General features: G+C 42.5%; 1 protein-coding gene across 1 annotated transcript in view; it reads right to left on the bottom strand.

Annotated features, from left to right (window-relative positions):
- Fbn2 (fibrillin 2) overlaps nt 1-26,592 on the bottom strand; it is a 203,007-nt gene that overhangs the window by 59,560 nt on the left and 116,855 nt on the right. Inside the window, exons 17-31 of the mRNA XM_087896051.1 lie at nt 25,864-25,917; nt 24,204-24,329; nt 21,226-21,351; nt 16,499-16,618; nt 11,912-12,049; nt 11,333-11,383; nt 10,747-10,872; nt 8,545-8,772; nt 7,722-7,847; nt 6,157-6,285; nt 5,215-5,340; nt 3,388-3,513; nt 2,850-2,972; nt 2,572-2,697; nt 1,745-1,870 (exon numbers count right to left, since the gene is read on the bottom strand). Coding sequence (XP_087752177.1) covers nt 1,745-1,870; nt 2,572-2,697; nt 2,850-2,972; nt 3,388-3,513; nt 5,215-5,340; nt 6,157-6,285; nt 7,722-7,847; nt 8,545-8,772; nt 10,747-10,872; nt 11,333-11,383; nt 11,912-12,049; nt 16,499-16,618; nt 21,226-21,351; nt 24,204-24,329; nt 25,864-25,917 — 1,851 coding nt within the window. The remainder of the gene's footprint in view (nt 1-1,744; nt 1,871-2,571; nt 2,698-2,849; nt 2,973-3,387; nt 3,514-5,214; nt 5,341-6,156; nt 6,286-7,721; nt 7,848-8,544; nt 8,773-10,746; nt 10,873-11,332; nt 11,384-11,911; nt 12,050-16,498; nt 16,619-21,225; nt 21,352-24,203; nt 24,330-25,863; nt 25,918-26,592) is intronic.

Here is a 26,592-nt window from a genome sequence, read left to right as displayed (position 1 = left end):
TCAAAGCTACATACTATCTATACTCAGAGCTTTTTAAAAAATGATCACTTATGTGTGTGCTTCTGTTTTGTTCTTTCTTACCTGAGAATATGTAAAGAATGTTCTCTTCAGATGTGGCCTGAAAGGGGACCAATGCTCACCAGCCTGTGTTTATGTTCACAAATATTACACAGAAACACATACATGTAATCTATTCAGTCATGTGTAGCTTAAAAACATTTTGGTCAATGGCAAACCATGTACATGACAATGGTCCCATAAGCTTATAATGCCTGGACATGCAACTGCGATGGAATAAGTATGTGTTGGATGCTAACATGTGGATGAAATCATCTAAGGACATGCTTCTTGTGATGTAGGCTCTTTGTAAAGCCATGCACAGCTGTGTGAATGTGTTTATACAAAACATATACACTTGTGTACAACTGTGTCAATTTGGCTTCCTAAAACTTTCTAGGGTATGATTCGTATCTGTTCTATCTGCTCACTGACTACTGGCTGCCACTGTTGACCTGATACTGGGCACACACTCTTGGCTTTCACCCCCTTTGCTATTAGTAAAGTCTCGCCCTCGTTCCTCATCATCTGCCTTCTCCTGGAGGGGCAGCTGAAGTTTTTCCGGCAGCCCGAGCTTCTCACTGCGGCCTTGAACAAAATGCTACAAAGGGACCTAAACGTGAGCATTCAGGAGGCAACTAGCCAGGTCATTATTAAGATGTTTCCTAGTCATATCTCTATGCTGCGGGGTAAAACTAAATAGTAAAAACTGGAGTCAGGAGGTGAAGGAGTGAAGAGAGATAAAAGGAGAGAGGTAATGGTGGGGGAGGAGAGAGAGTATAAAAGAAGAAACCATGGGGGTAAGGCAGGAAAAGTCTAAATAGAACCTAAGAACATATTATCAGTTTAACACGGCAAACTAAATGAAAACTTGGATCCTTTAAGACAGTGGTTGTAACCTGTGTGACGCAACCCCTTTGGGGGTTGAATGGCCCTTTCACAGGGGTTCCCTAAGACCACTGGAAAACACAGCTATTTACATTAGGATTCATAATAGTAGCAAATTAAAGTTATGAAGCAGCAATGCGTGGTGATATTTTACGCTATCAGATAAAGCTTGTCTGAAGACTAGAGCATGGAGCTAGCTAACCAGAGAGGGCAGGCAGTGGTGGCATAGACCTTTAATCCCAGCACCTGACAGGAGGAAACGGGAATTGATATGACTGGGCAAAGAGAGGAGGTGATAAAGCAGGGCAGAGACAGGAGCTTGGCCCCCTTTCACCTGGGAAGTTGGGGAGGTAAGAGGTGGCTGTGGCTGGCTCCTTTGTCTTGCTTACCTCTCTTCATTTACCCCAATATCAGACTCTGGGTTTTTATTATTCAGACCAATTAGAATTCACGCTACAGCAACCAAAATAATTTTATGGTTGAGGGGGGGTCACCACAACATGAAGAACTGTTTTCCCTTCTATACATGGGCCCTCCATCTGGGTAGTAATCAAGGTGAGCAACTGAACGATGCTGCAGGACCCATCAGAAGCAGGGCAGACTTGGCCCCTTCCTTCCTACCAGGTGACCTCAGACATGATGCATGGTAAAGGTAAGAGTCAGTTACCCATCACATGACAGTCATATGCTGGTGGGCTGGCCCGAGGATGTAGGGACCCGAGGATGCTGAAGGCTGAAGCGATGGCTGCTTTTGAAACCTGTGAGGCTGAAGTCTAGCAGACATGGGGTTGAGTCCTACCTGTGCATCCCGTGGTCCCCTTCTTCACCGAATAGCCCAGCTGACAATGGCAGATGAAAGAGCCCTTCGTGTTCTCACACTCCCCAAACATGCAGATGTTGGGATTCAAGTCACACTCATTCACATCTGGAAAACACATGTTCTAGTTACTGCTATCACAGTAATTTAAAAGCCACCTTTTAAACTGAATAACATGGTCCTGAAATAAAGAGATAAAATTCAAAATGCGGTCCCCTTGAAAGACTTGTGTTGCAGGTAAGTACTATGTGCCTCTAAGGATGTCTGAAATAATTCTTTTTCAGATTTTACAGTTCTGGCAAAATGGCTCAGATTTGCAAAGTAGCAGTGAAATAAGTCTTCTTTCCATGTGGATGTGTGTTCATGCATGTATCAAACTCTCATTAGCTGGAGAGTGACATGCTATCTTCTGGACATGCCACGGCTATCACATGCATGACCTCACAGTGCCTGTGGTTACTTGTACAAGATCAACACAACTAAAACTGAAACATAGATGTGGTAGTTGGTCTCCAGGACCCGGCCCCAACTGAGGAGCTATGGTCATTAGACAGTAGATGAAAGAAGAGAGAACCCTTCTTTTTGGAGGATGTGACCCCTGGTAGTGGATGGCCCTACATCCAAGCACATAAGGACAACACCAACCAGACTCAGTGGGTTATAAAAAAAAAAACATGCAGTTGGGAGGGAGACACATGTGAGGAGATGCGGGAAGAGAGGGAGATGGGGTAGTCATACAGTCATCACTCTGTATGATGGCCTCAATAACAGAGAACAATAAAGGATTGCCATTGACTTCTGATACTCACCGATGCATGTTTTCATGTCCATTGAAGCCATGAAGCCATCGTAACAGAGGCAGCGGTACTCCCCAGGAATGTTGGTACACTGGCCACCGTCACAGACATCAGGATTGTTTTCACACTCATCGATATCTGATGATACAAAGTTAACGCCCAGTGAAAGCAAGAATGGCTTTCCTTGGTCCCAAACACATTTCCTCCATTCGGCTCTCGGCGACCAAATCTGGAGCCACATTTGTAACAGAGCAACTGTAGCATGCGTATTTTGTGTATCTTTTCTGTACCTGCACACGATCTCCCATCTGGCATCAGTGCATACCCCTCACTGCAGCTGCACTCATAGCTTCCTTCCGAATTGGTGCACTGGGTGTCGCAGCCGCCATTCATGATCATACATTCGTCAATATCTGTGCAGATACCACACGCACGTTAGATGCCAAGTAGACGCTCGTCCAAAGGAATGGTTGCTGTATCTTCTTTTCAACCAGGTGATGCTTGAGTATCTTTGGATTTGTCTCTATACTATTGGTACTGATTAAGCTTATACCATGAATCTCCCTTAACCCCTTTCACTTCCTTTTATACAGCATTCTATTTAGTCCACTATATGAAGAAGAAAGAACCAGACATATAACTACTGTGGAGTTTGGAGTACTTTTTATAATAAGAACAGCGGGGTTTCTGCAAAATCCACAAACCACCTGACCCCTGCTTGCATTCATTCCTAGTACAAAGGACCCTCGTAGGCTTTAGGACATATGTGGTGCCAAAGCTCAATGGTCTGAGAGGTGGGAAATGCAGACCTGTGTGGCCCACCCTTACCTATACAGCCCTGGCGGTCTGGCGTGGCCTGGTATCCAGGATTGCAAGAGCACTGGTAGGCTCCGATCATGTTCACACATTTGCCATTTCTACAGAGATTGTCGCTCAAGGAGCACTCATTGATATCTAGAAAAGACAAGCAGAATTATGCTTTATGCCACAGCAAAATTACAAGAGCCTTTAAGGGCAGGCTTTACCAAAGAGGTGCCGCCTGAGTAGGGCACAGGACAGACTGGGAGGTTTGGTGAAAATGCTGGTCCCTGTTCACTTATTTCTGACCCCAGAATTTCCTCTTGTGTTGGAAGCATCCCCTTCTCTGTCTACCGTTTCCAAAATGGAACTGCATGTTCCACTAAACCTTGAAATGTATATAACATAATTGAGCAATTTTTAATGTTATTTAATTTTATTTACAACGACATAGCCACATGCAGCTAGCCATTGCTGTCACAGAGTGCACGGACAGAGTGTGTGCCATAAATGAATCTTATTGTTATTTATTTTACTTCATGGGTTCACACTGGTGTGTGCACGTGGTCTTCAAAAGCTATTCAGATGCTGCCTACAGGACTTGAGCTATCCTGAGGGAAGACGTTGGTTCCAGTGGACAGAATTAGGACAGTCAAGACCCTCACATGTTTGTTTCCGTCAAGCTGTCTGTGTGCCTGGGTATGTGGGCCTTCAGTCCACAACTGCTAGTTTAAAACAATCTGCCCTTATGAGATGGGCAAATGCCTTAATAAAAACTCAGGCAAAATATGTGGAAGAAATCATTAAACTCCTAGAGAACACCCAGACATGGCAGAGCGATCCATTTCCATATTCAAAATGCTCATCAAAAGGAATATAAGTCAGACACAGTGACCACTGGATATAATGAGAAATTATCTCAGACTCACACAATTACCTAGAAGATGATGCTACATAAATTTATGTTTATAGTCCCTGAATGCAGATATTACAAAGCCTTTATTTTATAATATAAATTACTCTTTTGCAGGGCAGTTTTCTCAACTGTAGGGTGGATAAACTTTAAGCTATGACAAACTAGATGCAGGTACAGGTTCCTGCATCATTATCCTGCAGCATGTCTAGCCATGAATTCTTCAACCCCCAGTGTAAAGTCAACTCTTGCACTATTATCAAAATAAAAATATTTAGAAGTTGAAATTCATCTGACTGGAAAATGTCTCCTTAATATATTATCTAAGGTTCATTTTATGTACCGGCACCGAAATCTATCTGGTTTTAAATAAATGCATGTGCATTGTCAAGCTGTGCTCAAACAATTCTGAGGCCGGTGCTTCCTGGCTAAGTCTCTGCTGGACAGCATGTGATGTGTACTAGAACACAGCAACCCTCTGGATTTACAAGTCAGCAGCGGGAATGGGCAAATGCCCCCGACACTCTGCTCTCACCTTTGCCGTCCTTCTGAACTTGGTGCTAGTAGAAGGCCTTGCGGCATGAGGTGTCAAGGGAGCTCTCATGGTCTGATGTGGGTGTGCAGACCCTGGGTGAGATGTGGACTCTGACTGACTAGGGGAACGGGTATGTGGACAGAACAAGGAATGGATGTGTGTGTCGAACAACATCCAGGAGGTGTCCTGGACAGTTTACTCACGATCCTGCCTGGACAATAGAACCTATGGCTTTGCATAGAGGTCTTTTCTTAGAAAGCAGCCTAATGCTCAACAGTCTAGAAACTAGATATGGAGAATTTGGATTTCCAGGTTGTAATGAGCCACAGAATCACACATGCATTAGAACTGACTCATGATCTTTATCCATTGTGCTTACTGGATTTCTATACGAAGGGGAAGCACTCACCCACACAGTCCTCTCGGGATGGTGACAGCTCGTGTCCCAGTGGGCAGTCACACTGAAAGCTGCCCTCAGTGTTCACACAGGTACCACCCCTACAAAGGAGAGGGTTACGTTCACATTCGTCAATGTCTGAAAGGTAAAAACGTGAGATCCATTGAAGAACTCGGAGGAAAATACATTTGCATATATAGTACAGGAGAAGTGGGATTAGGAGGCAGGTGTGCGGCTCAGACATAACGACACATCCAATCAGAAGTGGGACAAGTTTTCCTTTTTGTTTCAATATAAAAAATATGAACCTTTTATTCTCAACACAGTAAGCCACTGAAATATTTTCTTGTACAAAATAATCTGGTTCATGAGATTTACTTATATGAAATTGACTTTATGTCACAATAAACCAAGGGTTTGTATATTGTTGCCAGTCGTTTAGCATTTATAGCTCAAATCCAACTGAAAAAAAAATTCTAAGACTCCTAAAGAATTACAGTTAGGAGTGTCTAATCTGTGATTCACGGTTGCTTGCAGCTCAAGTCAGTCACGAGTACAGATCTGTAGACAACAATGCCCGTTGTAATGTGAAACGGTTGCACCCCTGAGAGTGGCAACATCTTATGTGGTAAGTCCCACAAGTCACTCATATGATGTAGTGGCCTAAACATTCTTCAGTACCAAAACTACAAGGTACGACTCTCATGGGACTGGCAAGGCAGGACACAAGCTGGAGGTCACCACAATGCTACCCATTTAAAACAGACCCACCCCGGGAAGTCTGTGTCTTGCTTCCAGTCTGAGGAAGATGATTTTGTCTGTCCTTGAGAGCTCTCGGCCTCAGCATACCTCTGGTCAAGGGTGCTGCCATGGCTCTGAAGCCAGCCATGGCACAGCAGCCCAGCCTGCAAAAGGCTGGTGTCCTAGGCAGCAGCGGGGTCTGGCCGAGCTTACCCATGCAATTCTTCATCATCAGGAAGCCGCTCTCGTAGCCCTCAAAACACTCGCACTCAAAGCTGCCTGGGGTGTTGACGCAGACGCCACTGCCGCAGAGGTCAGGGGAGATCCGGCACTCGTCGATGTCTGCTCCCCGTGTTCAAGAGAAAGAAAAACACAGAACGAGATAAGAGAGCGCTGGAGGCACGGGGCCTTCCATGTCAGGGGCTGCGGTTCTGAGACTTGGGAAACCAGGACTGAGAGGAGGAAGAAAGGTTCTGAGATGATCGGGTGGAGCCGGGCGTTGTCTCCTTCGTAAGGCACATTCCTTTCTCCAACTGCCAAAACTGTCATGGCCAACCGGCAGGTGGGGGCCTGTGTGTCTTTGAGTTCTGAAATGTGGCCTTCTCTTTGCGGCTGAGATGTAGTCACAGAGAACGGACCAAGGGACTCCTCTGCACGGCCCAAGTGGAGAGGCAGTGTGCTCTCGTGAAGGGAAGACCCAGCGAGGCGTGAGTCTGTTCATCCTACTCCTCCAGTCAAAGGAGCATGGGGACCTGGAACCCTGATGCCAAGAGGGATGGCTGCCTGGCAGGACACAGACAGGCAGCCTCCAAGGCAGACACAGCACACCCCTCAAGCCTGAGCCTGTGGGCACAGCGGGGCCTTGGAGTAAACCCACAAAGTGATCGATCCATGTTCCATTCGGCAGAGAAGTGCTTACTTACCAACTCTTAAAAAAAAATAAAGAGAAATCACATGCTTGTGTTTTGGTATGTTTTCTATATTCCAGTCGCAGTATCTGCACTCTGAAAAAGTTTATGAGAAACCCTCACACCTGTAGCATATTTTCAGTACTTACGTTGGACCTACACAAAATATGGTTAAGAAAACACGAGCCATTAAAAAAAAAGGCACAATGAAAGAAATGTTTCTGCCACTATCTTATTGCATGTTAAAATATTTATTGATATATCACGGCAGGGCCTTCTATGTCTCTGACTGCCTGGAATATCAAGTCTCACAGAGATCCACCAGCCTCTGCCTGTTGAATGCTGGGATTGAAGGCACACGCCAGCACACCAGGCTCACTGTGTCTTTTGATGAACTGAAGTTTGAAGTCTTTTGGTATAATCAGTGGACAACTAGGCCAAGCATTTGTAATAAACTGCATGTCACCAAACGGAAACATTCCTAACTTCATCTCTTCTCAAGGTAAAGCGGTTAATTAAGAATGTCATTTGCAGGTGAGGAAAATAAGCCAAAACACATGTATCACACACTAAAACAATTACTAGAATATTCTTCAAGTTTATATAACAGGCACAGACTCTCAATGGCGATCTTCTTTAGTCCTCATATATTTTGCAGGTCATATTTTAACATCAAAGCAACACTTTGTGTGATTTTGTAGCTCTCAAAATTATTTGGAGAACCGGATTTTAAGTTCTGTAAAAGGAAGTAATAATAACGAGAGAGAAAGGGGGCTTCTCTTCTCAGTGAGAAGATGGGCGTTTGAAGGCTGTATACTCACCGCAAAGGCAAGAAAACTAGGGCTTACTAAGGCAGAGAAGCCATCTTACCTGAACAGTTTCTCTCCTCCATGTCCAGGGCGAAGCCATTATTGCAGCGGCACTTGAAGCTTCCAATGGTGTTTCTGCACTTCCCATGGGTGCACATCCCGGGGAAGGCTTTGCACTCGTTGATATCTGAAAGCAGAGTGAGGCCCAACCGTGGAGCTGGTTGACAGGAATGAGTCCTTTTATTGCCTTACCTTAAAAATCTATCACCATGGGCAATAATCGTGCAGCATTGGACAGGGACAGCTCCTGGGGTCTGCAGTGACCACAGAGATGGCACAGGAAACCTGTTCGTCTTGGACAAGGTTCTCCACCCTCAACTGAGTCTTGCTCCTAAATACCTGGCTCTTGCTTATGATGCACAGTGGGGACAGGGATCTCTCTGCTGCTGAGGAACTGGGCAGTTCTACCTCCCCTCAAGCCATGTCAAAGGAAAAGGAGAGGGCCAGTAGAAGCAGAGAAAGAAAATGATGGGCGTTCAGTTCCCCAGATTCCTATCCATACTCTTTTACATGTAATTTATAGTTTCAGACCTTAGGTTGGCTACAAAACAAAACCCATCTAATTTACATGGAAAGTAGAAAAAGACAAGATTTCCTGAGCAAACTGGGAGGGTGGGGATCGTGGGAGAGGACAGAACGGGAGGGGGGACAACGAGAGGGGAGTGAAGAAAAATATATAGCTCAATAAAAACAATTTAAAACACACACACACACACACACACACACACACACACACACACACACAAAAGAAAAGAAAACCCATTCTCAGAGAGCGAAGAGAGAACCCTGGTAGTGTGGCAGGCCAGGAGCCAGCTTGCAGTTACCTTTGTAAAATGGACGGCCAGTAAGGATGTCTCCTCTGTTAGCAAAGCCTGGGCCCCGGGGGCACAACGTCTCATATTCCTTGGTGCCAGGCTTGGGGCATTCTTCACACTCCGTGCCCCAAGCTGCTCCGACTGCACAACAACAGGCATCCATGCGGAACTTCCCGGGAACGGGGTGGATGCATTCATCTTCATCCCAGTTCAGGAAGCACTGCTCCAGGCGGATATCTGCACGGAGAGCGCAAGCGGGGCTGAGCCTAAGTGGGAACACTCACTGACCGTCCCTCTACCGCATCTGTTCCCTGTGCGCCTCAGGCTACCTGTGCTCAATGAAAACTCTCCCATCTCCTAAAGATCCTTTCTCCCGCAATGGCAGCGTTGGGTTGGGTGAAGTTAGCTCAAGAAAGCAGTGCATGACGGTAGGCCTGCAGGTCGAGTTACACTGAGAAATCTGTCACTGCCTTGAATGGATTCCATGGTCACAGTCATTGAGGGAGGGTGAAAGTGGGCTCTTAGCAGATTATTTGACTCTCCTAAGGAACCCTGAAAAGCTCTCCTGATGACACGGCACTTCCGTGTGCTAGCCAGCGATCGTGGCCTTGCATTTTCCTCATCGGAAAAAGAATTTTAATGATGGATTCTTCTTTTTCATCAGCTTAAAGTCATTTTACAGCCCTCACAGGGCTGACTGATAGGGTCCAGTCAGCCCTGTGAGGGTCCAGTCAGCCTTGTTAGGGTCCAGTCAGCCCTGTGAGGGTTCAGTCAGTCCTGTGAGGGTTTAGTCATAAACAGCAATGGTCAGCTGCATCCTTGCTGCAGCCCATTTGCAACTTGGTCAAACCTATTGATTTTGCTTTACTAAAACATTATGTTTTTACTTCAAGGGGGTTTTGTTCTGTTATTAACAAATTTCGGATCTGGGTTTTCTCCTGAACCACATAGACCTATCAGCTTCTTCACCATAAAGGGGCCAAATCATTTGATTGACCATTTAAAATGAAGGAGCATTTCCCTCTTTCGTTTCATTTTGAGTCTTCCATGCAGTATGTCCTCATTAACATGAAGCAAACGTCACACACTCTGCCACTTCCCAGTGTGGGAGTGGGAGGTTAGCACAGCTTCCCAAACACTGGTCTCTATGAGTTGGCCTCACCCGGCACAGACACTAGGGAAGCAGGGATCTTCACGACATGTGAAGAATTTAGTTAAGCCCAGGGAGTCTGGGGACCACTGAAGCAATCTGTTCAGAAGTCATGTTGTGAGAAGACAGGGTAATAATGAGCTAAGAATGTACAGAGTCTTTCTATCTGGAAGAGTAGATCTGCGCCTTTACGTTCATATCAGTATTTCCACCGGGAATGGAAATGGCCAGAGCATGGGCAGAGAAAGATGCGTAAACACTTTGACTGGCGCGTGGGAGTGCCCTGCTCCCCTTCTTTCCCTCCTTCCTCCCCTTTCTCTCTTCCCCCTTGTCTCCTACCCCCTTTCTTTTCCCCCCTGGGGCAAATAAATCTCCTTGGAGCTAAGAACTTGAACTTGGAGTGTCCTGTGATAACTCCAGTCCTTTCAAAAACTTTACCACTCCATAGCTTACTGGAAAAAGTTACCTCTATGCAAGCAAAAATTGTTGCTTACATAGAACACAAGATAAACGAAAGTTTCTTAGTTTTCTATTATGAAATTCAAATTCAGACAGCGATGACCCTGACAAAGACTGAGGCCAAACCACCACAGGTACAGTGTTGATAAAGAATCTGCACATTTGAGATCTTTAGGAAACAAAGCATGAGGAAAACTCTTGAATGGTGGTAGAGGGGGGAGCAGGATGGTTGACACACCTTTGCACCTCCCTTCCCCCTTTATCTGGAAAGTACAGTTGCAGTGAGCTGGTACATGCTAACTTTAAATTCTAGGTTCAAAAATGTGCCTACTTTTCTTCTATTAATATAAGAGGACTAACTCAACTTGTCTAAAGTATCAGAAACTAAAGTTTAAGTGATCTTTTTTTATTATAAAAATATGTTTTAAAGAGAAACCTTTTTAATAAAGCACATACTTTAATATCTTGGAGTGGTTTTCCTCTCAAGCAGTATCTCATTTAAAGCAAATGTCTCCAGTACAGACTCGGGTTTTGGACTGGTCCAGAGGACAGGGAGCTGATGGTGAGCCTCATGTATGTGGACAGGAAAGCATGCGCCTTACCCAAACACACACGGCCAGTTCCATCCAGCGTGAGGCCTTCAGGGCATTCGCAGTGGAAAGAGCCTTTGCTGTTGACACAGCGTCCATTTGGACAGACGCCAGGAAACACCTCACATTCATTAACATCTGTGGGGAAACGCGGCAAGCAGAAGGATAAAGACGTTACAAATAGCAAAAGCAGGTGTAGCCTCATTTCCTGTGTAGTGAGGGCATTCAATCTGCAACCCGGTGGTGTGGGTTATTGCTTTGGTTAAAGCAAAAATATTCCACCGCGCAGCCACCAGCTTTCCCGGGCACCAGCTGTGCAGACGACCACGGCCTTGCTGTCCATAAAAGCGCAGCCCAGACATGCTCCCTTGCCAGCTGTTCTGTGCCTTGAAGGCTGGGGACTTCCTTATGAACTGACTGTATAAAGAGGAGAAATGGGAACCTTGAAGCTGTTTCCCAAGAGCACCACGTTGATTACACTGAGCTATTTTAACTGAAATCTTAAGGGTCTTGAGAAGAGTGACTAGCTCCTTAAGAGGGCGGACAGAGAATGGGTGCGCTTCTTTAAGGATGTGTTCCATTCCAGCATTGCACCCACCTTCGCAAGTCACACCTTTGATCCTGGCAAACCCTCTTGGGCAAGCTGCATCTATAAGAATGGGACAGAATTTTACTTCATGATTAAAAGAGAAGAAATACATTTGCCAGGCTCAGTGGGAAGGAACTAAAATTGGCAGCTGGGTGGCAGAGGCTGAGGACCAGTTGCCTTCAGATCAGAAAGCTCCTTCTTGCAGGGGTGGCACCACCAGCGTTGACCCGGATTGCAGCTGCTTCTCTTCCAACGCCTCGCTACTCAAACTGACAAATGAATGAGAAGCAGATGAATCAAAGCCTCAAGGACAAGGCCGTCCTGTCCTCCTGGGACTCATCCAAACGAGGACCCAGGGTTTGAGCCAATTCTTCTTCCAGGTCTAAGATACCTAGGAGGTCTGCTCACACTCAAAGGAGAACTCAAGTTGTACATTTCTAAAGGAGAATGAAGTCCACCTGGGAAGACATTTTTGGAGAGAAGACAACAACAGTCTTCCTCATTGCAGACACACTGTGAAAACGGAAGTCCGTTGACTCGGAAATGACGTTCCAGCCAACAGCTCAGAGGGCCAGGTCGAGTGCCTACCTAGCTCACAACGCTCACAGGGGCTCCCCCAGGCAGCTCCAAGAGTGGCACAGCATTCGGACTTCAGGGTGGCCCCATTGATGTTCACCTCACAGCGGTTGTCCTGGATGTTGAGCCAGCAAGTCCCTTTCAGGCTGTCTGAAAAGGAATCGGAGAGGTTGGGAAGCTCTTACCTGGGAAGAAAACTCTCTGACACCAAAGGGATTGGTTACAGTGGGAAAAGATACATGAGTATTAATTCTTAAAGTCATTTTGACACCACATTCTTTGAACATATTGACATGTGCCTGCGTTTAAATGTGGCATAAGTCAAATACTGAACTGCACTATCCCATACCGTGTGGCTATTAACACGACTGTATCTATTAATAAGCCATAGAGAAACAACCACTATTGCCCTAGGGTTCATTCTGGTATTAGAAATATGGTACATTGCCATGACGACACCATAACACAGGGAGAAAGAAACAACCTCTATGGTATGTGCTTTGACAGTTAAGAACAAATGTATATCATTTTCATTATTCCCTTGGTCAATTTTCATTGAACAAGCCAGTCAAACTCTACATTCTATTCTAGAAGAGCCAGTATTTCCCTAACTGTGGACATTTATTTGATTAATAACTTGGAAAAAGTCTGAAAAAAAAAAGAAGTCCAAAGATGACAAATGTATGATGATCACACACAAAGGTGAAAACGCCAGTCATCCCTTGCTTTCTTTTCGGTACTTTTTCCTGCATTCTTATCTGTAATTTTAGCTCTATCGCTAAAACTAATATATACTTATTGATCATCAATGATTTGAGGGCATAGAGAAATATAAATAAGATATAAAAATCTAGCAATCTGACTGCCCAAGATAGCTACTCCTAATTGTTAAAATGTTTCCATATCTCATTTAACTGCTTTTAAATAGTAAAATCCTAGTGAGCGACCATGGACATCGAGCTGGCGACTTCACATGTATGAAAGGGAAAGGTCAGTGGTTAGGGAAGCTTTGGCCAGAATAACGGATTTTTAACTGAACAAAGAGCAAATGACAACTGATTCTGAAGCAATGGCAGTAAATTTATTCCAAACTAACAGGGCCACTAGTAACTTCCTAGACATCCATGTGTTTAACTTTCTTTGTACAGTTGTGGCTTTCAGTTAAGTGGGCACAATATGATCAATAGAGTTCTGGGATGTGCAGCTAAGAAATCTGAACTCGTGACAGTCGCCTCAGATGAATCTGATGACAAGCCCTTAAGAACATACCGCTGCTCACAACTGAGGGATACCAAAGTACATTCCCACAGAAGGTACTGGAATCGCATTTAATTCTATTTGCAAAGTTTTACTTCCTATTTGCAAAGCTTTCCTTTTAAATTCTACAATAAAACAAAAACAAAAGTGATTTCATAAATCCAGAGCGGGAACTAAGAGAGAAGTAATTACAATGCCTGTGTATATCACAAGAAGCTGCCATGGCCCAACTCTTTTGGTGCTAGGGATTAAACTAAAGGAACAATTCTTTCTTTTTTGACCTTTTACAAAATGTTGTGGGCAAGAATGTGGGAGGGCTGGGTGAAGATGGATGAGGAATTCAGAGTGTGGGCAGGGCTGGATGAGTGTGGGAGCAGCTGAGGGTTTGGAAGGAGCTGAGTGAAAGGGTGGGAGAAGCTGAAGGTGTTGGTGGAGCTGGGTGAGGGTATAGGAAGACCTGAGCAGCAGCTTTCTTTTTCCTTTGTCTTTGCTTTTTCCTTTGGGGCAGTGTTTGGTTTGGCAAAAATCTAACCCTAACCCTAATGTAACTCTAATCCTAACCCTAACCTAACCCTAACTAGTTTGTATAGAGACAGTGATAAGGACAGGGGAAAATGAAGAAGAACACAGTAAGATAGGATGTGTATATGAAGATGCTGGGGTGAAATATATTACTATGTTAAGCTATCCTAAAAGAATTAAATTTAAAATTGGAAGAAATGGGTGGGAGTGAAAAGTAGCAGAAATATGGGTAACCAGCAAACAAAATCAAAAGATCATGCCCATGGATTCAATGTGGAGTTTGGGAGCAAGGTATCAATGCTAAAGAGCAGAATTTGGGACAGCAGGTGAACGAATGGCGCTTCCATTGATGAAGATAAATATGTGTCTAGGAAACAGGGTTGAGTTTAAAAATCAGAGCCTTGCTTTAGATGTGCTCTATTGAGATGTCACGAGACATCCATAGGGAAACAGGTAGAAATACAAGCCTAGAATTACTGGAAGGATGAGGATGGAGCCATGAAATTGGGAAACAGGGGTGAGTGCACACAGGGAGGCAAGGAGATCAAGGACCAACTGGTGATAAACTTCAGGGTGGAGGTCAGGAGAATAAGAATGACATAGCAAATAATAACAATAATTTAAAAAGAGCCAGAAAACAGTTGCACTTGGAATGTTCAGCAATGCAAATTCTGAGAAAGTGGGTGACAGACTTCTTTGCTAATAGTCTACCATAAGGAATAAACCATGGGATCCAATAGCAGAGAAGCTGCTTTTCTTTTATGTCTATGGGAGTTAGGGACACGGGGCAAGAATGCATGCAGACACGGGGCAAGAATGCATGCAGACCTGGGACAAAGACAAGGGACACAGGTGTGGATTCTAATGGCACTGTGGAACCAGAACAGAGCAACGCAGGGAAGCTGAATCAAAAATACATTGTTCTCTCGTGTCTAACACCACCAACCAGGATACAATTGTCTTTTAAACATTTAGAAAATCTCTTAAGATAATCTTTAGTGTTTCTGAAGGATTAACTCAAAGTCCATAACTATTCTTAGAACCCAGTGAAGTTACAAATGGTCTGACTTTAGTAACCACAAGGAAGAAATTTCATTCCTTATGCCCTGTGGCTTATACCCTGTGACTGGAGGTGGCTGGGTAATCACTGATTAGGTAGCCCCATTGAAAACATGCTTGAGGCAGGCTGGAGAGATGGCTCAGTGGGTAAAGGTGCCTGCCAACAAGCCCAACGACCTGAGTTCTATTCCTGGAATTCACACTGTGGAAAAGAAAAAGCCAACGGAAACATTCAAATTTTATTGTAATGAATGAAAAGCTTAAGACATTGGCTGGGGAAATGTGGTGGTGTTTAGTTGTTGGCAAATGGAAGAATGACTTAATGATTTGTGAATAAAACGTCTTTGTTTCATTAATAACTATAAGGACAAAAGGCCAAGATGATAAAAGTCTATATGATGAAACAGAAAGGAGGAAACCTTTGATGCTCAAGTGGCATACAGATTGTTTTCTGACTATTAATTGACTGATGCTGAGTTCATTTCCTTTATATAATAAAAACGACTCCATCTTAGCTGGAAATTGTGCCTTTGAAAAATATTTCTGATTTACAGATCCTAACCTCATACCCAACACCGGTAATTAGATTTAAAAACTAAAAAAAGAAAAACAAAAACGTGCAGCCCTGCCCAAGGCATGTGGCAACTAATTTTTGATAGGAGAACCAACCAATGCTCAGATTCCGGTGGCCATGTTTCACTAGGAAATGAAGACAGGAGTGTCATGTCTCCAAAGAGGGTTCCATTGATAATCTGGGCCTTGTTCATTTCTAACTAAAAGCAAGCAAGTAAGATAGCACCCAGTTGTCTATGGAGACAATGGTGAAACCACTTGTATCTTTTACTTAACTATGAAATACTAATTGATTTTGGCTAGACAACAAACAAGAACTTTCCCATGTATATAGTACTGTGTAGCTTCCTTTAAAGGTAGGTATTAGGTAGGCATGGGGATTGTGGCATGCCACTAGATGGAGGGAGCAATGACCGGGGTAGACCTATCCTTATACACAATATTTATTCCCAGATCACACTCTCACACTCTGTACACATTCTGTACCATCACCAAGACCTGGTGTTGAGCAGGCACATTGACCCCTGCCTGCAATCCCAGGATCTGCGAAGTTGAGACAGGGGAATTGTCAGTTCCCAATCTGCCTGCCCTATGTCAGGTTCTAGGCCAGCCTGGACTATACATCAATATCCTATCTTGGAACAAAATCAGGAATAAAAGAACTGGCCTTAGCGATTTTGAGTCATGTTTTTATCCATAGAGATTTTCCAAATCAGAAGAACACTTATCTTCTTTGCTTTGGAAGATGATGGATGAGAGAAAGGAAAATACTAAACTCCTTCTTCGTGTTCCTGGTTAAAAATCTTCAAATTCTTATCCTCTGAACTGAATCCAAATTCCATCATCTTTGATTACAAAAGAGGGTTTAAAGATCTGTGATAGGGATTTGATGGTACCGGTGCCTAAAACATTTGAAGGATAAGAAATGTGTGTGTGTGTGTGTGTGTGTGTGTGTGTGTGTGTATGTGTGTGTGTGTGTATTCTCTCTGTATTTCTATATATCTATAGAAATGCCTACAACCACAGCATCATGTATCTACTGACATGAAAGGGGGTGCTCTGGAATGGAAAGGTTTAAAAGCCTTCCTGATTTCCGCTCTTCCGCTCTCCTCCTGTTCTTTCTGTCTCTACCACAGGGAGGCTGAGATAGGGAAAGACCTTCACATGGAATCCTTGTAGGAAGCTCACCGATGCAGACGAATCCAGTGGAGCTGAGCTTGCTGCCGGGCGAGCACTCGCAATGGAAAGAGCCGAGGTTGTTCCTGCAGGCCCCATTGACACACGGGTTGCTCTCACACTCATTTACGTCTACAAGGCAGAAGGGAAAGATTCCGTTAGAGCTGCCATGCGTTTCTGGAAAATATTATTCCAGCAAGCCGCGCTATGCCAGGATGTCTGCTAAACTTGGCTCTTATAATTTTAATATGGATCTGCAAGGCCTAAAGTGAATGGGGAATGAAGACATGTTCTACAATGTGGTTACACATCTACTTGACTGGACCCTCAGTAGGACCATAAGGAACACCCTGTTTGGAAAAGGATTCAGTATATGCACCTTCTACGACTCTAACTATATATAGCTGCTTTGGTTTGCTTCTTGGTTGTCACTCAGGTGCAATCCACTGGCACAACAAAGCTTTATTATTTTCTGTCTCTTAGATTCTCTGAAGTCTGAAGACAAAAGCATACCAACATTGGCTTTAATTCTGAATTCCTAGAGGCAACCCAAGAAACAAGGACAGGGATATTCATCCTGGCTACGGAATTCTCCACAGTCTCCATTCACCATTCTCTTTCTCCAGCCATTTACAGTCACATGATTACTTAATGAGTTACTTTACACAATTAACTTTAGTGAGACATAAATTAGGAAAACTAGGGCTGGGGCAGGGTGGAGGAGTTGCTTGTTGGTGGAGCGCATGCCTCGGGCGCTAAATTTAATCTCCAGAACCAATACAAAAAGAAAGAAAACAAATTTAAATTGCATCTAGTAGGACTTCATTATTACCGCTTCTAGTCTTAAATCAAATCATATACCAGTAACCTAAGCACTTTCCGTTGATGCCAAAAGCAAATAGAGTCATAGTACACCTACATGTTCAAGAGGTGACGAAGAATTCTCAAAGTTAAATAGCATACCATATGAATTAATAAAAGGTAGACACAGGTCTCAATTAAAATATGAATGATAACATCAAAGCCACTTTCCATAAAATCCAATTACTCAGTTACAAAGGCAGCCACTTAATTATCTATCTTTGCTTAACTATTCCCAATACAGCAATGTACCTCAACACTTTTAGGTTAAACAGAAGGGTCTCTGAGATCCCAAGGAGATATTCCCCTCTACACAAATCTTTGGATTTAATATAGACACTGCTTTTCTTTAAAATATTGTAGCTAAAGCTAGAAGGCCCCAGTGCTTGCTCCTTACTACCTCAGTGAAATGTAAATAAACCAGTCCTGAAAGGGACAGGCTCAGAGCTGTCTGCCAGTCATTGGGATAAAAATACCAACTCAAAAGTCTATGTTCAAATACCAGAGGTGTTCTAGCAAAGGAAGGGGGAAATCTCATTGGGGCTTAAACCCTAAACCAAGGACTATACACAAGTAAGGAATGTTAAGAGTGGGAAAGATGCCCCAACTGGTTACTCAATACCAAGTGGTCACCTGAAGAACATGTGCATACAAACAACATCATATGGACTGAGCAGGTTATAGTTAGATGCATACACATGTAACAACATTTAAAGAGACAGAGGCAATGAACTTGAGAGGCAGGGACACGGGAAGAGCTGGAGAGAGAGAAGAGAATTATATAATTACATTTTTAATTAAAAAAATCTCTGTAGAGAGTAATTACTGTCACTTCAGGGTGTCTAGAGATGAGCTCAGGTATTAATTTAGCTCTTGAACTAACAATTACTGTGGGAAATGTGAGTGCATTTTGCTTTCAGGTTGCTTGCAATGGAAAAGGACTTCTTGAAAGAACAATACAAGTATTTATAAGACTAATTCAAAGGTAAGGCTTTGCAATGAAAAGTATTGAAACCTTTTCATGAAAATTTAAGTACAAAAGAAACGAGATGAGCAAGAAATATGCAATCTGAGGGTATCCCACATTTATTTCTCCAACTAATTCCTTTGTGAGAGCCCCCCCCCCACCAAAAGAAGGGCTGGTGTCATAGTTTTACAAATACCCATTTTGAATTAAGCAATGGCCAACTCAAAAACTATAAACACATACAGCGACAACTACAAATATCAGCTATTTAGTTTTCCCTTAAATACAATGTTTTTATGGTATAAATGTCATGGAACCAAAAATTGAAACAGTTCACTGTACATTTCTGGAAATAAACTTCAAAGCACATCTGGTTTACATTGAACTAGTTATGTCACTGGGAACACAATCGAAACCACAGTCCTGGATGTAAAAATTTTAACTTTCACAGACTCTCCAAGCTCAAGCAAAATGAAATCATTCTTTTGTAACCTCAGTCTAAAATACAGAGAAGCCTCCTGCTTATTGGTACTGTTGCTTATTATATATTTAAATTAATCTACTGAAACCATGAATTACAAATGGAGTAAGCGAACAGAGAAAACACATACACAAAAAGCTGAAATTTGCAAAAAGTCTGGTACCAATTCTCTGTCTAGCCCATGGAAATTAGTGCAGGAAGACTGGAGAGGAGAGAGCAGGCTGACAAATTGGCTGTGCCCAATGGTGGAAGTCAGGAGACTCAAGGAGACAAGAGAGGAGAGGCCCCCTGGTCGGTACATATGTAGTTTGGGGGAACACTTTAAATGAAAGGCAAATAACACTGGGTAAAATGGTTAGCTGGGTAAGTTTCCAGGCTAACTGATTATTTTTTTAAAATTTCCACCAACATCATAAGGTTGGAACCAAAATATTTTTCAACCATTTCATCTTTATTCATATACTATGGACTCCTTTCCTATGAACCCCAGATAAAAGTCATTTCCATATCAAAGGAAAGACTGAGGTTTGTGGGAACAAGTGCTCTTTGAACAAAGTCAAGACATCTCTACCCTCCTTGTTGTCTGATTTGCCACTGAAGTGACTTACCATTTATGCGACAAGCCAGCATTTTGCTACTAGGTGTCATTCTGTCTTCTACCTGTTTGGTACTTTACCTATCAATGCCTTTCAACTCTGTCTTGCTTGTTTTGACAAGTCAGTGTACACACCACAGAACCAGACCCCAGTCACTTGGTTCCCACTCTCTGCCTCATGCCGTCGCCAGAGAAAATGGTTGCATGTGCCAGATGGGAAGCTAGCCTTTAATCATCGATAGCTCTGAGCTAATCGAGAGGACATCTCATCTACCCTTACTTTCTACGTTTCCTGAGATTTAGAGAAACTTACCCTTTAACAGAGAACCAAATTGGTAAAATGTAGCAGAGGTGTTGGATATCCAGGAAAAACAAAACCACTGTAATCCCTTATTTTACCCTACTGGGTTGAGGGGCAAGCAATACAGGCAAATGCTCTAGAGAAACTTTTCTCAGAGAATGTTGAAGGAAAATTGGTGATGGGAGTGTGAATGGAAGCCAGGAAATAGAAAACGTCACGTGTATAGTTGCAGAACCTAGCAGGGTTTACCAACAGATGCCCCTCATTCTTAGAGGATGCCCTGACCATCTGTGGAGAAGACAAGTACTCCAACCCAGAAAGGATGGGTGTGTCCTGCCAGACAATAAGGGAAACAATTATCTTAGCTCAGTTTAGGAAAATGTGATTTTATGCAAATGACTATCCCCCCACCCCATACACACTGGTTAATTACTGTTTTTCAGAGGTCCCTCCGACTCAATCCAAACTTAGAACTGCGCCTTGTAATTGCATTCCTTTGGCTTCAGCTGAGACATTTGTGTTTTGGCATCTTGTTCAATAGTCCTAACTTGCTTCTGTCCACAAGAATGCTTTGAAGTTAAAGAAGAAGATGAAAAGAAGATGCTAACATCTCCCCCCACCTTATAACAATGCTATTGCATGTTCCCTGGGTGTGGAGTCACCGAGGAACAATCCCATCCACAGAAAAGGAAAGGGTTATTCTGCAATAATTAATATCAACTTTCTTAAAATGAGCTACTATTTGGAAGTGGTAGCTGGATTTGAGCATATTATAGGAGCTGTCTGCAGGCCCCCATCCTAGACACTGACGGAAGAGAATGAATGGTAGCTAAGAAACAGAACTGGGATCAAGATATCAAGGCATCCCTGAATGCACTCACATCATAGCCCAAGTCCCACTGAAAACGGAGGCCTCCTTAAGCACTGAACTTGTTCAAGAAGCTTGTACCGCAGAAACTCAGGGCAGAAAAAACGAGGTTTTAAAATATTGACCTAATTTAGAGCTACAAACCCAAATGATATCCTTCAGCTAGTCAAGCGGAAAGGATAATTTCCATAGACTATATATTTCAGGGAGGAATTAGGTTCACATAGGCTCCAAATATTTTTCTAGGTCAAGGTTTTGACACTATCAACCATCCACTTCACAACGAAGTGGCTAGCCGCGGAATACTTCTGGAATGTAGGTTTTTAGGTTACTGTGTCACAGTGATTTATTTTTTAAAGGGTAAACCAAGTGAACAAAATCAGATATTTTATTTGAATGAGTGAAGTTATACTGTTCATTCTGTTGGTTTTTCCAATGGCCTGATGATCACCTATGTGAACGGAACAAACCAACAGTGTTTATAAACTGTTTACATGAATGCCACTTCCAGAACTTTCAAATACGCAGACAGAGATCATAAAACAGGGAAGACATTCTCTCACACATATTTTGATGAGGTCCCTTTACTATGACTGCTGTTGATGTATTTTGAGGTGCTTCTGGGGCTCAGACATGCCAGGTCAAGGAAGATAGCCCAGCCCTTACCTTCGCAGGTCTCCGTTTCTGTTCGGAACACGTAGCCAGGGGGACATGTGCAGCTGTAACTCCCCGGGGTGTTTCTGCATAAGCCATTGTCACAAAGCAGCCGGTTTACCAAGCACTCATCAATGTCTGCAAGCAGTCAGCAGAAGACAAGAGGGGGACATGGTTAAGGAACATCACATGAACCACCTACGCTTTATTTTTATTGGTTTTGTCCCTCACTCTTTTCTCTGACTCAGTGTTTTTATGCCACATTAGAGCAAACACATTCTGTGCTCTTCAGTGGGTACCTTATTCTTATGCTGGTGGAGGCTTTTACGATCTTCTGAAGTCCTTGGAAATGTGTCAGACTTAGCAAGGGCTCAGTCTTTGTTCCTCAGTTACCTTCCCCCACTCCCTAAAAGCGATTATGCTAGGTTTATTTTTACATTTAAAGCACTGATAAAATATAATAGATAGTGAAACTCATTTGCCAATAAACTTACACATAATAAGAATACGGTATTTTTCATCTTTTTTTCTATTAAAATTCCAGGAATGCATTAAGAGTCGGTTATGGGAAATTTTCCCATTGTGTTTCAGCTAAGGAAGAGGAGTTCGTAGCGGAGGACTGTTGATGCATTTCGTACATTCCTCTGGCCATCCAGAACGGCCCAGGGAAGACGGTTTAAAACCTACAGTTCAAACGTTCACATTAACTTTATCTCACTGTATTTGGAACAGATCTCATGCTGTAGCTCCAGCTGGCATCGAATTCACTCACTGTGGACTGAGGTTACAGGCACCAACTTCTTATCGGCAAGTTTGGTTACCAAGAGGAAGAAATAATAACCACACTTGGGAATAGGGAGTTCTTTTGCTTAAAGTGACATTCTTGCTCTAGCAAGCAGTTGCCCTTTGTCAAATGGCATAGTGTCACCATGACGATACCGAAACAGGGATCAGGAAATGATTTCACGTAGCATCACCATAGGTAGTATTCTTTCTGCTTCACTTGAGTCTTACCCACTCTACAAAATGTTACATTTTGCTCTGATTCCATCTTTTAATATGTCTTCTTAAGTTAAAATTGTATAAACTCAGTCACTTTTCTTCAAGGGTGTGGCCCCCACTAGGATGACCATGCTTCAGTGGATGATCGTATACACCCACGCATATATGGGCAGCACAAACTGAACTCAATCGGTTACTTTTTAAAAAAAAAAAAAAAACGGATGAAGTTAGAGGGGGTGGGAGAGTAGAAGGGGGAGGATGGGTGTAGAAGGGACTGGGGGAGGGGCACGAGACATATGTTCAACATGCATTGTATGCACATGAAATTCTCCAAAAATTAGACATATATTTTTTTTAAAAAAAACTAATCCTGAATGAGGTCACATGCTGTGTTACCGAGGTTGAGGACTTTGATGTATGTTTGCTAAGGGGCACACTTCAATTCCATGAGAAATAGGTAAGAAAATGATGAGTCAAATACTTGATAAGACTTGCATGTTTTTTATTTTATGTGTGTGTGTGTGTGTATGTGTATGTGTTTTGCCTGCACGTGTGTATGTGCACTGTGTGCATACAATGTGGAGAACGAGAGAGAGTATCACATTTTCTGAAAACCGGGGTCACAGAGAGCTATGAACCACCATGTGGGTCCTGGGAACGGAACCCTGGTCTTCTGGGAGAACAATCTGTGCTCTTCACTGCTGCAACCTCTCTCCAATCTCTTCATCTATAAGTCTTTAACAAACATCACACATAAGTGAAGTGTCATAACTGTGTGACCTGAGTTCTGTGGGGGACTGGTCACAGGATTTTCTTGGTTTTTCAAAGGGCCCACCCACATTATCATTTGGAAGTACCTTTGCTTCCACTGAACAAAGGGTGGTTTGGTTTCTATTTATTTATTTATTGAGACAAGATTTCCAGAGCAACTGACCAGGGACTATGGTTGTCATGGAGCTTGAATTCCTGATCTTTCTGACTCCCAAATTCTGTGATTACAGGTGTGTGCCACCACCTTTGGTTTATGTGGTACTGAGGATTAAACCCAAGGCTTCCAAAATTCTAGGCAAGCTCCTAGCAATGGCTCCAAACTCCTCGCCCATCTGCATATTTTTAGAACTGTTCAATAATTTTTGTCTGGTACACTTTCTTATATGTGTTTAGTTCATTTAAGTATATAACAGTCTATTTAAGTATGTAATAATAAGAACATAATTTAAATTCATCTGTATATAGCTTAGATTTGAGATCAAATGGGTATATTAAGCAATAAAACATTAGAAAAACACAGATATTAAGTTTCTTTACTCATAATCATCAATAGCTTGGTTGTAAAAAGCATTATGGGTAATTTGTAAGCATCATGTACAATGATAGTTCTGATAATTCTCATTTTATAAAAATGGACTCAATTGTTCTGTGGGACAGTTTTGATTTTATCCAATATCTCGAATGTGTAAACTAACAAAGCATTGACCTGAAAGTCTCCTTATCTTCCTCCCTTTCCTTCTGCTGAATATAAATCACACAGGAGTTTGGTTTCCACATTCGTTTGTAAGTTACAAAAGAGAGAGACTTCTCTCAGCTATCATATTTAGGCATAGCAATAAGTAGTGGTTGTCTGATAAAGTCAAGGTTCCTTCAACCTGGGTCACCGCACCTTCCCAACCTATCAGGTGTGCTAGCCTTTGAAGTCTACACCTCACTGAAAACACTTAGGATTCAGATAACTACAGAGAGGCAGTAGGTGAGTAACTCATTTGTAGTCACTCTCTTTGGGAAAAGACTATTCAAACATACATGTACGCCATCAAATTCGACGCTGTCTTGCAGAACTCAATTCGAATAATTTTGTATCAATGCACAATACAAAGGCAATAAGACAAGCTACAGGAGTTCTAGGGCTCCTCGTTAATTATTGTTTCTCCTCTGATCCATGGAAGTAAACGACCCGATTGGCTTTTGGACACATATCCGTAGGAACTTACCGATGCAGTTCCTTCCAGAAGCATCTGGCTCATAGCCGCTATTGCAGTTACAGCGGTAGCTGCCTCGCAAGTTCTCACAGATCCCGTTGGCGCAAATGTCAGGGTCCAAAGCACACTCGTTGATATCTGCATGAAATGCAGCATGTTTAACACTCATAGACACCTGTTTGCTGACACGGGAGGATCTAATAAGGAGCTTTCGGCATGTGAAGCATCTAACTTTGAAAACCTACTGTTTGTGTTTTAGAAAGAAAAAGGAAATAAAATAAGAGAAAAAAAAACCTGAAAAACGCGACACTTCTCTGGTAAGTCCAGAGAAAGTAGTGAAAGGAGCTGGCCCCACCCAAACAGTTAAGCCATGTAGTATGCCTATATCTTTGACAAAATTAATAAAGAAACATTACAGGCTGTTGGCTCAAAATCCAAAAGAAATCTCAATTTGATAGGTATTATAGCCATCTAATTAAAACATAGAGATTTATTAGGAAGGCCTGTATGACTTCATAATCACAAAGTGTTCTTGCTTTGTTCTCATAATTAGGATATAATTGGTTAAGTAATTGGATACCTAGTGCTTCTCATTGTTCCTGAGTTAGAATGAACCCAGAAGTCACTAAAACAAGGCTACTCGACAACTCAGTTTACAGCAAGCCACGGACATGACTACTGCCTGGCTGCCCAGGGACAGTGGCAGGTGAACTCCAATCAAACAAACACGCAATTCCCAACAGGCAGTGAGCTTTGGTGGGAGGCCAATGACAGGGAATTAACAAAACAAACAAAAACAAAAGAAAGCAACAAAAGGGGGGAAAAAAAACAACAAACCACTGTGTTTTCTAAAGTCCCCATTTGGTTCACTGTGATCAAATTCTGGTGAGGACTGTTCTGAGGAACTGGGAAGGGTCGGCCAGTCAGCACATCCCTATGATTCCATGTGCTGGGACAGGGAAGGAGGCTCAGGAAATAAAGGCCAGCCTGGGCTTCTGGACACTGACCGTCTTAGAAACTCTCTGCCTATTTACCTATGTTTTCATTTTCTACTTGGGAAAAAAATATCCCAATAACATTCTGCCTCTTTCTCTGGTCTCAGATACTCATTTAAAATGTAACAGCACTGCCTGAAGATTTACAGTCTGCCCCAACGTGGTCTCAAACCTTTGCACTTGTCAACACAGATGCCCTTGCTTCTCTATTGGAGTCTTGTTAAAACAGGATGCAAAATTGGAAATAAGAAACCGTGAATGAATTTTACTTCTGGAGTTGGACAGGAACATTTTGATGGTTTTTTAGAGCACAAACAATCTTAGTTATTTCGGTATGGTATATTCCAGACCTGATCCATATCAAATATCTCTTAAAGACAGGTATTTTTTTTCCTAGCTGTATCTGTATTATTATTTGGTGTAGTGCTGTCTTAAAGAAACAGACACATAAAATCATGGATATGGATTGTGAGTAAGATTCTCAGTGGAACACTTTTAACAGATAAACATTTAACTGTCATGAAAAGCCATCACATGTGAAATAGAGAAAGGGTGATTTCTCTGGAAGATGGAAGATGGTTCACCCTACCAGCCTCCATTTCTTCATTTTCTCAGTAAATATAACCATATTCACGTGATAATCAGAAAGCCATAGACTGAGAATTGGGCAAGATTACCTCTTCCATCCACAGTGATGCCCACTCCACTGCTACAAAGGCCTTGGAACTCAGCTGGGTAGTGAAAACAAACAGGAAATGTTAAGCCACGCCCACTCCGCTTCCCTCCATTAACATAACAATGGAAACAGAAAAGTTAAAAGAAGCTTATTCCACACTTTGCCATTAACATAACAATTTTATGTAAATTTATTTATTAATGAAAAAAGTCACTATTTTCTAGACCATAATAATTTCAAGAATTCTAAAAAATCACAGAAAAGTATAAGAAGTAGAATTCCTTGCAGCCATGGTTCAGGATGATCTCACTATATTGATAAATGTTTCAATATTTTTCATATGCAACTTTAATCTAAGGCATTCCACCATATTGCCTTTGTCTTTCTTCTCCATGATAATATGACAAGAGTCAAAACTTGTCTCATCATAGTTACCAAATACCAGGTATTCTCCATTTTACATCCAATAATTAATTTAATTGTTCTAATACAACCAGCTAGAAACATATTTTCCCCTCTTACAAGAGAGAAAATTGGCAAAGAGTAACAGAGTAATTTGCCCAAAGCTACTGAGGTGGGCAGGGAAGTAGACTTGGGTCCCGAGCGCTCTGCCATAAACATGCCATGTCAATGCCCCCTTTATAGGGCATCAATATTTTATTCTCAGTTATATGGCGAGACTATATTTCTTCATCAGTCCCTTAATGATATAGTTAGGTCTTTCCAACTT

This window comes from Myodes glareolus, chromosome 13 (genome assembly GCF_982192425.1).
Source record: "Myodes glareolus chromosome 13, mMyoGla1.1, whole genome shotgun sequence".
Taxonomy (NCBI): domain Eukaryota; kingdom Metazoa; phylum Chordata; class Mammalia; order Rodentia; family Cricetidae; genus Myodes; species Myodes glareolus.
Note: the sequence above shows the minus strand (reverse complement) of the source record. Positions and strands in the feature narration are given on the sequence as shown.